The sequence below is a fragment of the Procambarus clarkii genome, chromosome 54 (assembly GCF_040958095.1).
Source record: "Procambarus clarkii isolate CNS0578487 chromosome 54, FALCON_Pclarkii_2.0, whole genome shotgun sequence".
Classification (NCBI taxonomy): Eukaryota; Metazoa; Arthropoda; class Malacostraca; order Decapoda; family Cambaridae; genus Procambarus; species Procambarus clarkii.
The window spans coordinates 19167846-19181198 of NC_091203.1; the positions used below are offsets into that span (position 1 = coordinate 19167846).

Here is a 13353-nt window from a genome sequence, read left to right on the forward strand (position 1 = left end):
CATCACTGCTACTACTACACCCCTCAGCATCACTGCTACTGCTACACCCCTCAGCATCACTGCTACTACTACACCCCTCAGCATCACTGCTACTACTACACCCCTCAGCATCACTGCTACTACTACACCCCTCAGCATCACTGCTACTGCTACACCCCTCAGCATCACTGCTACTGCTACACCCCTCAGCATCACTGCTACTGTTATACCCTTCAGCAACACTGCTATTACCACACCCTTCAGCATCACTGCTACTACTACACCCCTCAGCATCACTGCTACTACTACACCCCTCAGCATCACTGCTACTACTACACCCCTCAGCATCACTGCTACTACTACACCCCTCAGCATCACTGCTACTACTACACCCCTCAGCATCACTGCTACTGCTATACCCTTCAGCATCACTGCTACTACCACACCCCTCAGCATCACTGCTACTACTACACCCCTCAGCATCACTGCTACTACTACACCCCTCAGCATCACTGCTACTGCTATACCCTTCAGCAACACTGCTATTACCACACCCCTCAGCATCACTGCTACTACTACACCCCTCAGCATCACTGCTACTGCTATACCCTTCAGCATCACTGCTACTACCACACCCCTCAGCATCACTGCTACTGCTACACTCCTTAGCATCACTGCCACACTACACCCTTCAGCATCACTGCTACTGCTACACCCCTCAGCATCACTGCCACACTACACCCTTCAGCATCACTGCTACTGCTACACCCCTCAGCATCACTGCCACACTACACCCTTCAGCATCACTGCTACTGCTACACCCCTCAGCATCACTGCCACACTACACCCTTCAGCATCACTGCTACTGCTACACTCCTCAGCATCACTGCCACACTACACCTTTCAGCATCACTGCTACTGCTATGCATTCCAGCATCACTCCAACATATTGTTTTGAATGCACACAATTAAAAACATGTCTCTCTTCACACAAAGTGGAGAATTCTGTATTGTCGTACCTGATGGAATGTAAACAATATTTGTAGAGAAGAGAGAATGTAGAAGCCAGGTCCACATGCCATAGAAGGCACCCATCTTCAGAGAGGCAATGAACACCCCATTCACAGCATCCTCCACAGCCTTTCCCAAGCTGAAAAGTTGAGTGTTACTGTTATAATAACTGTCAGTGATTATTTGACTAGTATGATAAAAATAAAACACCCCCGTTTCAACCTGGCTTTGCACCCTGGAGTGGCCTCTCAAGACCGATAACCAGAGTGCAACTCCAGACTGATGGAATGCTACTATGATACATGTAAATAACTACACATTTATATAATGCCTATAAATGACTTAAAGCATGTAAAAAACCAGAGTTGAATGTAACGAAACACTATTTTCTTGGCAAGTCCTGGAGGCTTGCCGGAGTTATCCATGGCTGATATGGATACGCTAAGTATTTTGCATCAGTCGATGTGGATGGAGTTCTAGCGTACCGGGGACCACGAGCCAGAACCTGGCCCCCTTCACAGAGGCACGTGGAGCAATGGCCCATAGAAATGCACATGTTATTTGGAGCATTCTATATCTGCCATCGACTGGGACAGGCACCCAGAAAGGTAAGCGCCACAAAACAAACCCCTATTCTGGTTAACAATGAAAATTGACAAACGAGTGGACAGAACACCCCAAAAGAAAAACGAGCCAACAAGCATGACGTCACACGAGCCGCGCCGCTGTTTGCGCAGCTCTCCACTCCCCGGGAGGGGGGAAGGGTAGCCCCAGACCTATTGTGCTGATGATCCACACCCCAGTTCAGAGGCTGGATTTCAAAACACGCGAAAAACCACCGACCGGAGGGAGGGAGGGATGTCAGGGAGCCACTGGGTCTCACCCAGAAAATGGCGTTTCAGTTAGTTTAGTTCATTTATTATGCACCCCATACCCATCTTGTGGTGGTAGTGGAAAGGGTTACAGAGGCCCATAATGGGCTCAGGGACTGAACCCCACAATTCATTTAGCTATGCAAGTTACAATTTTGATGAGCTAGTTATAAAATTCAGTATAAGTCGTCACATCAACAGTGGGTTCGAGATCGACCACAAGTACAGTTTCTAAATTAAGCAACTGACATATGTGGAGAGCTAGTGTCACAAATAATATGTTTGTCCTGCACGCTGCCCCCCCATCCAGTGGGCAGCGGTGGATAGGTTACAATCACTTATTTCATTACATTCAACGGTGGTTTTCTGGGGGGAACCCCTACGGCTTCCCGGAGCTACTTCACCAAAGACTACTTAAGAAAACAAGGGGACCTACCTAGGAGGCGGGCGGTGCTCCACTTCTCAACTCGAAGTCGAGACAACAGGCTGCATCCACCGACTTAAAGCAACACAGGCCCGACTGGATCAGCAACGTTCACGAGGTAGTGTGCAGCCAGGACCCTGTTCGACCGCCAAAATCCCCATGCCCGAATGTCAGCCCAAGACATATTGCCGAAGATGGCAGCAAACTTACGAACGTCATGGGCACGGGGGGTAGACCGCAGGCTGCCTAGATTTAATAGCCCTGCAGACTACCTGAGAGACCCGAACCCGCGAACAGGGAAGAAGGGAAACCGAATCAACCCGAAGTGCATCCCTGACACAGAAGCCACGGCGCACAGGTAACGGCGGAGGGTCGCAACTGAACACAACACATGGTGAACCCCCGGCCCAACAAACCAAGCATCAACAACCCAAGGACCCCTTCAGAAAGCAGCAGTCTCATTCTTCGCCAGAAAAGAGGGAGACAGCTGCAGACGAACATGCCTATGACCACGACCAAAGGAGCAAAAATTTCTGTGCCTGAGAAGAACATGAAGCTTTGCCACACGACCCCCAGAGGCCAATGCCAACAGAAAAAAAGGGCCTTAGCAAAGCAATCTTGAACCGAGGGGGACAACAAACCGAGGAGAAGAAAGATGGGAGAGCGCTCTATCCAAAGACCAGGACAGCTCAGGCAACGCACAAGCAGGCCGGAGGTGAAACGACACACGAGACAGCTTGCGAAACGGCGCAGTTCTAACATTGATACCAAAAGCAAGCCGCAGTGGCTTTGCCAGCGCCGCATGATACGAGGCGACAGTATTAGGCATCAGATGACGGTCCTGGAACAATCAAGAGAGAAAGGACAACACCACCCGAACCGAAAGCAAGGAACGACGACGAAGGGCCAAAAAGAACCAGAAGGACCGCCAGGAAGCTTCATACTGCCGCAGAGAGGAAACCTGCAGGCGAGAAACCAACAAAGAAGCCACCTGCTCACCATAAAGATGGTGATAAACACGAGTCAAAAACAGCAATCGCGAAGACTTGCGGAGAAGAGCGAACCAGTCTCATACCGGACCGGTCCGATCTCCTGAAAGGGGCAGAGCCATGGAAAAACCTCCGGGCTCGGACACCGAGCAAGCAGCACCTGAAACCATGGCTGGGCTGGCCACCACGGGGCCAAGAGGACCACTTGACCCTGGTAAATCTCCAAGCGAGCCAGGACCAGGAGCTACAGCCGAACCTGGCAAAAGAGGTACAGGAATCCCCACCTCGACCAGTCCTGCCAAAAGGCGTTGATCCCAACAGCCTCGCAGTCGGAGGAGGGCACCACGTAAACCAGAAGACGCCTCGACCACACCGACGCGAAGAAGTTTACCTCCGGGCTCCCAAACGTACGGCAGAGCCAATGGCAGGAGTCGGTATCGACCGTCCATTCCGTGGACAGGGGCACGAACCTGGACAGGCTGTCCGCCAGGACGTTGGACACCACCCTGACGTGAACTGCCAGGAAAGCCAAACCCCGAGAACTCAGCAGACGAATCACTCGCAACAACCAACCCCAAAAAGCCAAGGACCCATCGAACCCCCTCGGTACAGGCAATGAACCACTGGAGAGTAGTCCGAATGGAGCCAGATCGTCGATCTGCGGGCGGCCCAAACCCTCCGAAGCGCAAACCACACTGCCGTGAACTCCCGCACTGTGCTGTGGACCCGACGAAGCCCCCTGCCCCTGGCCGACCTGGTGAGCACTGGTCACAAAGCCACAGCCTAGAGACGACGCGTCCGTAGACACATCGAGCGAGGGCTCAGGCAGGCGCCAAGGCACTGAACCCTGAAAAACCCGAAGAGGAAGCCGGCAACGCAGCAGGCAACTCAAGGCCCCTGGGGGGTCGAACCCAGCGATTGCGAGAGAGGCGAAAGGGACGTCCCCGAAGGAACTAGAACAGCCGACGGAGCCAAACACGACCCGGTGGGTAGACCAACATTGCGAAGTTTAGGCTCCTGCACAAACCCTCGAGCAACCACAGGGTGACCCGGGAGTCCCCCAGAAACAGATACAGATGAGACCACAGCCGAAGGCGGTGGCACCGGTGCAGAGCGTGGTGTCACAGGCCCCGGAGCAGAGCACAGTGTCGGGGACGCCGCAGCAGAGTGCGGTCCCTGGCAAAGGGAAACAAACAAAACAAGGACCCAAAATCTGTTGGTATTACAAATGGGCTACCTGTAAACATGGGATATCGGGAAGAACAAATGGAACATGTAAGTACGATCACCCTAGAAAGTGCAAAAACCTCCTCAATACAGGTAAATGTACCAAAAGCTGTGAATTATTTCACCCAGAAATTTGCAAGAACTCTTTGGACAGGAAAGAGTGCTTCAATGCTGAATGTCCAGCTTTTCATATAAGGGGTACCAGGCGAATAAAACCGACAGACCGCCACTATGAAAACAGCCACTACTCCATCGACCGGGATAATTTTTTAGCAAGAGGAGGAGGAGAAAAATGGCTAAAAATGACCAGACTCTACCACCAACTCGGTCAAATGCTAGAGAGGACGCAAACACAGTGGCCTCTGTCGGAGTTTCTCTCTCTCTAGCCAGTCACCACTAAGTATTAGTAGTGAAAAGCGTTACTTACTGTAGCCCCACGGGTCTTCACTCAATCCTCACGGTGCCTCTGTTCACCTGGAGAGTCTCTCAGTCTGTCTCCGGCCGGCCTCGTAGCCTAAGACGAGTGAAAACACGATCCCTTCACTTGATCATGTGTCCGCCCCAACAGAGGGCTTTACCGCTCACTAAACGTCGCCAACTGGTGTTTTCTGTGTCCAGTAACACCTCAGTGGAAATAAAGTAGTAACAATGTAGTAGTAGTAGTGGCCCCATAGAACACTAATCAAGTTGGTAACAGGTAAGTATATGTTTAAATCACTCACTCTCACTAGCAACAAGGTAATGGAGGGTTGATGCAAACATGTTGGTGGTTTTGTAGTTTACTTAAAAGATTAAAGAATCACAACTCTGAATCAACAATATGGCAAAGAAATAAATGAGCAGCTTCCTCTCCGCCTCTTCACAATTCTGGAACACTCAGGGAGATGGCAACACTCCTGGCTGTCGCTCGTTCCCACGCTCCACATGCAGTATTATCGAACGTTTGGCAACTCGCGAGATGCCACGCCCACTCACTCTCCTCGCTGAGCTCACTCTGCTCACTATCTCACTATATTCACACTATTTGGCATGAGGCGCCTCTTATTCCTTCATGTTCACAGTATATTACTACACTGACATAATCACAGTTAACCACTAGACATATGAATATGATATTTAATAACTCCAGTGTATAGATCACTTCATCAGTATTCATAATAATAATAATGAGGCAACTCCAGGCAAACAGCCTTACACTATTAAATTGTACATTTATATATATATCCTCTGACACAAACTTATAATATAAATGACACGTATATATAAATGTCCTTGTCACAGTAATCTCTTCATCAAACCACAGGTGCAATCACACACCATATATATCTCTCGTGAGAGCTATATAGCATCTCCCTTCACAACTGTGTCTTACTAGAAACATAGACATTGGTGAGCCCTGCTCACAACATATTAGATACTCTGGCTAATAGCTAACTAAAGGGGAATGGGAGGGAAAACTGAATTACCTACTTCCACCATCAATGATGTGGACTCGTCCTCTGTTGAGGGTTGAATTGAAGCTCCTGGTCCCGGCTCACGACTTGCTGTAGGGAACACCCCCACACACACACTGATGCTCTTCCCAGGACTTCAACCAACGCCCAAAAACGCGTCTTCTCCGTGCTGCTTCCCACTGCAGGCTCCGTGCTCCTCCACAACCTCTTGAAGGGTTGGAGGACTGCAGACTATGTCTGCAGTCCTTACTCACGGCTGCAGTCGTTCGTATTCCCAGCTAGTTTGTTTTCCTCCTTCCTCACGGTGAACTGGCCCAGCCGCTACGTCATCACCCAACTGGTGAAACTGTACAGTCGTCCCTGACGTCACTGCCCAGACTCCACTCTTGCTAAGCACCTGTCACTGGAGCACTTGTCGCTCGTTTCCCGTCAATTCCTTCTTCTGTCCACTTCACGGAGTTCAGGAAGACCTCACAGGATGCTTGCAGACCACTGGTGATGTGTATGTCCACCGGAGAGGGGCGAAAACTGTCAGACTGACAGGACCCCCTATCGCACGTCCGCCCTTCACGACGTGTCGTATCTAACTCCTTGGCGCCACAGAGCCCGCCGCCTGGACCCCCCTTCACTCGTGACGTCATACTTGCCAGGGACGTTTCTCATTGGCTCCCTGTACCACGTCACCATTCTTGACCAATCTGTTGCCACTGACATCATAACGTCTTGGCGGGAAAACGTAGGGGCCGGCGCCATCTTGGCGTTCACAAGGGCCTAAGCCACTGGCAAAAACACTCTTCTTTAGCTAATATCTCGCCAAGACGAGAAGACCTCATGCTCCCACAAATGTCAAACTGTTCTCTGGAAGGCAGAGAACGTTCGGGTGACGTAGATATGACTCTTCCAGCTGGCGTGGGAGAAATATAAGGGGGGGAACACCGTCACACCTCCTTACCAATGCCTCAGATATTAACACCAAGTAAAGCATACAGCACTTCCACTAACACGATAACATCATTTATATTTGCCAACATCCAGGGTATAAAAACACGCAAATCCAACAAAGTTCACTTTATAGATGGTCTCCTTCATGAGGCAAATGCAGTGTTTGCAGCCCTAACAGAAACCCACACAAAGGACTACCATGATGGTGAAATATGGATCTCAGAGTACAATCTTTTCAGATGTGATAGGAAACACCGGCTTCAGGGAGGGGTCAGCCTCTACATCAAAGACACACTCATCTGTACTGAGCTGCTAAACACCTCAAATGATATGGTGGAAGTGCTGATAGTCAAAATAGAGATCCTAAATATAGTTGCTGTCCTTGTATATAAGTCACCGGAGGCAAACCCTCAGCAGTTTAAAGACCAACTAATGAAAATAGAACACTGCTTGGAAAACCTCACAAATCCAGCTCCGAACATCATCCTGCTTGGGGACTTCAACCTACGGCACCTGAAATGGAAGCACCTGGCTAATACAGTAATATCTGAAAGAATACCAGGAAGTAGCCTAAATGAACAGGCACATGCAAATGACCTGCTACGGATGTGCGACAGGTTTGCCTTAAACCAGCAAATAGAACCAACTAGGAAGGAGAACACGCTGGACCTCATTTTCACTAATAATGATGAATTGATCGGGAACATAATGATTACAAATACCTGTTATTCAGATCACAACTTAATTGAAGTTCTGACAACCATAGGGAATAGACCTTCAAAACCAGTCCAGATTCCCGGTGGAGGAGATTTCAGCAAATTCAACTTCAATAATAAACAGGTAAACTGGGAGCAAATAAACCAGGACTTCAGAGAAAGAAACTGGGAAGAACAGCTAGAAAATGCAAACCTGAACCAGTGCCTGGATAAAATAAGCTCAGTAGCACTAGAAATATGTTGAAACCGCATACCCCTAAGAAAAAAGGGAGAGAGATGCAGATTGGAACGGGAACGTCGTTCCCTATATAGGCGAAGAAAACAAATCGCGGAACAACTTGAGAGTCGTACCCTATCTCAAGAACGGCGAAGAAGGTTAGGTAGATAAATAGAAACAATTGAACTCAAGCTACAAGAATCATACAAAACCCAGGAGAGGCAAAGAGAACAAAAGGCCATCAGTGAAACAGAGAGAAGTCCGAAATATTTTTTCTCCTATGCAAAATCAAGATAAAAAACCACATCTAGTATCGGGCCCCTGCGAAAGGGAGATGGAACTTTCACTGATGACAACAAAGAAATGAGCGAGTTACTGAGGAAGCAGCATGACTCTGTTTTCAGCGAGCCATTAAACGCACTAAAGATTGATAACCCAAATGAATTTTTCATGTTTATGATACCAACATCAAATCATATATCAGACGTTACCCTATCCCCACTCGATTTTGAAGAAGCCATAAACAGTATGCCTATGCACTCTGCATCATGCCCGGATTCTTGGAACTCCATATTCATCAAGAACTGTAAAAAACCGCTATCGCAGGCCCTTCACATTCTGTGGAGACAAAGCCTAGATACTGGCGTTATCCCTGACATACTAAAAACAGCAGAGATAGCACCACTTCATAAAGGAGGAAATAAGGCAGAGGCAAAAAATTACAGACCGATAGCACTAACATCGCACATCATAAAAATTTTTGAGAGAGTGCTAAGAAGTAAGATCACAAAATACATGGAATCACAGCATCTCCATAACCGCGGAAAACATGGTTTCAGAACAGGGCGCTCTTGCCTGTCGCAGTTGCTGGACCACTATGATATGGCATTAGATGCTATGGAAGACAGACAAAACGCTGATGTAATTTACACAGATTTCGCAAAAGCTTTTGATAAATGTGACCATGGCGTTATTGCACATAAAATGTGTTCAAAAGGAATTACCGGAAAAATAGGCAGATGGATCTACAATTTCCTGACTAACAGAACCCAATGTGTAATAGTCAACAAAATAAAGTCCAGCCCATCAACCGTGAAGAGCTCAGTCCCCCAGGGTACTGTGCTTGCTCCAGTACTTTTTCTCATCCTCATATCGGACAGAGACAAGAACACAACCTATAGCACTGTATCATCCTTTGCAGATGACACTAGGATTTTCATGAGAATAGGCAACATAGAGGACATGGCAAACCTCCAATCAGATGTAAATCAGGTCTTTCTATGGGCTACAGAAAATAATATGGTGTTTAACGAAGATAAGTTCCAGCTCATGCGCTACGGAAAAAATGAAAATATAAAAACAGAAACCACGTACAAAACTCAGGCAAATCATAACATAGAACGAAAAGGCAATGTAAAGGATCTGGGTGTACTCATGTCGGAAGACCTTACCTTTAAAGAACACAATAAAGTAGCCGTCACAACTGCAAGAAAAATGACAGGTTGGATAACAAGAACTTTTCACACTAGAGATGCTATACCGATGATGACACTTTTCAAAACGCTTGTGCACTCTAGAGTGGAGTACTGCTGCACAATGACAGCCCCTTTCAAAGCTGGAGAAATTGCTGTCCTGGAGAGCGTGCAGAGATCCTTTACTGCTAGAATCCACTCAGTAAAAAATCTAAATTACTGGGACTGACTGAAGAGCCTAAATCTGTACTCCCTTGAGCGCAGGCGGGAGAGATACATAATAATTTACACGTGGAAAATAATTGAGGGGCTGGTCCCAAGCCTGAACACAGAAATATCATCACATGAGACCAGAAGACATGGCAGGATGTGTAGAATACTCCCATTGAAAAGCAAAGGTGCAACAGGTACTCTGAGAGAGAACTCTATCAACATCAGAGGTCTTTACGAACAATAAAGATCTGGTCTTTACGAACAATGAAGACATTATCAGAGACATTACGATATCAGATACCACATACTCAGATCACAAACTCATTCAAGTGCAAACGACCATCAATACCCAGAAGAGACCTAAAACGTTGATAAAGCGAGAGGGGCTATTCAGTAAATTCAATTTTAATAATAAAAGGATAGACTGGGAGATAATAAACAGGGAACTTACAAACATTCCATGGGGAACTGTTCTAAATAATACAAGTCCTACAGAAGGAATAGAAAAACTGACTTCAGAAGCGTATCAAGTCTGTCTGAAACATGTTCCTTTGAGGAAAGCCAGAAAGAGATCTAACGTAGAAAGAGAACGCAGACGACACTATAAACGCAGGAAAAAAATAACGGAACTGCTTATGCAGACACGAATTTCCCGTCAAAGAAGGAATAATTTAAATAGGGAGATTGAAGAAATCGAGCGGAAATTGAAACACTCATATGAAACTGAAGAAAAGCAGTTAGAACAGAAAGCAATTCAGGAAATAAAGAAAAATCCAAAATATTTCTTCTCATATGCGAAATCAAAAGCAAAAACCACTGCCAGTATTGGACCTATTCGTACAAGTGAAGGTTCATACACGGAGGATGACAAAGAAATTAGTGAAATCTTAAAAAAGCAGTATGAGGACATGTTTTGCACTCCAATAAACAACATGAGGGTGGAAGATCCAGACAATTTCTTTATGCGGGATATTCAAACTCCTGTAAATATAACTGATATAAACACGAGCGCACTAAATTTTGAAAAAGAAATTGAAAACATGCCCATGCACTCGGCCCCAGGTCCAAACTCATGGAATTCAACATTTATAAAGAAATGCAAAGTGCCGGTAGCACAGGCACTCAGTATAGTGTGGAGGAAGAGCTTGGACACGGGGGAGATACCAGATGCACTTAAAGTAGCAGACATAGCCCCTCTACACAAGGGAGGGAGCAAAGCATTGGCAAAAAATTATAGACCAGTTGCACTAACATCGCACATCATAAAATTATTTGAGAGAGTGATTAGGAGTCAGGTCACCAATTTCATGGAGACCAATGACCTTCACAACCCAGGCCAACATGGATTTCGAGCGGGAAAATCGTGCCTCTCACAGCTACTTGAGCACTACGACAAAGTCACTGAGGCATTAGAAGAGAAACAGAATGCTGATGTGATATACACGGACTTCGCAAAGGCTTTCGATAAATGTGACCATGGCGTGATAGCACACAAAATGAAGTCAATGGGAATAACCGGTAAAGTAGGATGCTGGATACTCAGTTTTCTGTCAAACAGGACTCAGCGAGTAACTGTCAACCATATAAAATCTAGTCCAAGTGCAGTGAAAAGCTCTGTACCTCAGGGTACAGTCCTTGCACCGCTGCTTTTCCTTATTCTCATATCAGATATAGACAAAAATACAAGTCACAGCTTCGTATCATCCTTTGCAGATGACACAAAAATCAGCATGAAAATTACCTCGGCTGAGGACATTGAAAAACTTCAAGCTGATATTAATAAAGTTTTCGACTGGGCATCAGAAAATAACATGATGTTTAACAGTGATAAATTCCAGGTACTCAGGTACGGTAAAAATGAGGACCTTAAACATAATACAGAGTACAAAACACAATCAAATGTACCCATAGTAGGAAAACAGCATGTAAAGGATTTGGGAATAATAATGTCTGACGACCTAACGTTTAAGGAGCATAACCAAGCAAATATTGCGACAGCCAGAAAAATGATAGGATGGATTACGAGAACTTTCAAATCCAGGGATCCCATCACAATGGTTGTACTCTTCAAGTCACTTGTGTTGTCCCGTCTTGAGTACTGCTCAGTACTCACTTCCCCCTTCAGAGCAGGAGAGATTGCTGAAATAGAGGGAATACAGAGAACATATACGGCACGCATAGACGCAATAAAGCACCTAAATTATTGGGATCGTCTCAAAGCCCTCCAAATGTACTCACTAGAAAGAAGACGAGAGAGATATCAAATAATATACACCTGGAAGATACTGGAGGGCCAAGTACCAAATCTACACAGTAAAATAACAACGTACTGGAGTGAACGATATGGAAGAAAATGTAGAATAGAACCAGTGAAGAGCAGAGGTGCCATAGGCACAATCAGAGAACACTGTATAAACGTCAGAGGTCCGCGGTTGTTCAACGTCCTCCCAGCAAGCATAAGAAATATTGCTGGAACAACAGTGGACATTTTCAAGAGGAAACTAGATTTATTCCTCCAAGGAGTGCACCAACCGGGCTGTGGTGGGTATGTGGGCCTGCGGGCCGCTCCAAGCAACAGCCTGGTGGACCAAACTCTCACGAGTCAAGCCTGGCCTCGGGCCGGGCTTGGGGAGTAGAAGAACTCCCAGAACCCCGTCAACCAGGTATCAACCAGAGGCCCGAGACTGTTTAACACGCTTCCACTACACAAAGGGCATAACTGGCAGACAACTCACAGTGTTCAAGAGAACTGGATAAGCACCTCCAAAGGATACCTGATCAACCAGGCTGTGACTCATACGTCAGGCTGCGAGCAGCCACGTCTAACAGCCTGGTTGATCAGTCCAGCAACCAGGAGGCCTGATCGACGACCGGGCCGTGTGGACGCTAAGCCCCGGAAGCACCTCAAGGTAACCTCAAGGTAAGGCAAGTTCACTCCGGAGGAAGACACAAAGAAGCGGTCCGAGAGTCCCACACAAGACCCAGCCAGGACTGAACCTGGGAGGGAACCAAACGAGACTTCCGCCAGTTCACCAGGAACCCGAACCCGGCGAGCGGGGAAAGAACCAAATCCCTGGCGAGCAGACACGTGGACCAACTGGGAGCCCAAACCAGCCAATTGTCGAGGTAAGCCAACACCCGAACACCTAACAGAAGCAGACGGGCCACCATGACCCGGGTAAGGCGTGTGAACACGCGAGGTGCCAGATTCAACCCGAAGGGAAGGCAATGAAAGCGGTAGCACTGACGTCCCCACAACAAAACCGAGCCAGTCCGGGAACCCCAAATGAATAGGGACTTGCCAATACGCGTCCTTGAGGTCCAGGGACACCATCCAAGCGCCCGACTCTAACAAAAGCCGGACCTGAGACAGAGTGGTCATCCGAAACGAGGGGCAAGAAACCCAAGGGTACAGATGGGACAAGTCCAGAACGAACCGCAGGTCCGAGCAAACCTGTTTTGGAACTGGAAACAGGTGGGAAACCCACCTGAGGGACGGTGTCGTTTCGACCACGCCCAAGAGCACCCACTCCAAGATGACCCGACGAAGCGCAGGAGAGGAAGCCTGTCCCCTCAGCCCCGAACCCCCCCGGAGGAGGAGGAGCCACCCAACGCCACCGCAGGCCGCGAGAAATGACCCAAAACACCCACAAATCGTGAGAACAGGCGCGAGCGAACAGAGCAAGCCTCCCCCCCATCGCCTCGTCAATGGGGCAAACCGCGAAAGGGCTGCTGCCCCTTACGAGAACCCGACCTGCGCGCAGAGCGAACACCGCACCGACCAGGCACAGGTGAGATCACAGGCGGTACCGGCACCAAACCCGACACCTGTGGCCC

The 13353-nt window shown here is 47.7% G+C and overlaps 1 protein-coding gene across 7 annotated transcripts in view; it reads right to left on the reverse strand.

The window, feature by feature from the left end:
- Positions 1-13353, reverse strand: part of LOC123771277 (transmembrane protein 245) — a 449452-nt gene that overhangs the window by 115738 nt on the left and 320361 nt on the right. For all 7 annotated transcript variants that reach the window (XM_069305159.1, XM_069305161.1, XM_045763753.2 and 4 more), the window contains one exon: positions 999-1129. In XM_069305159.1, coding sequence (XP_069161260.1) covers positions 999-1129 — 131 coding nt within the window. The remainder of the gene's footprint in view (positions 1-998; positions 1130-13353) is intronic.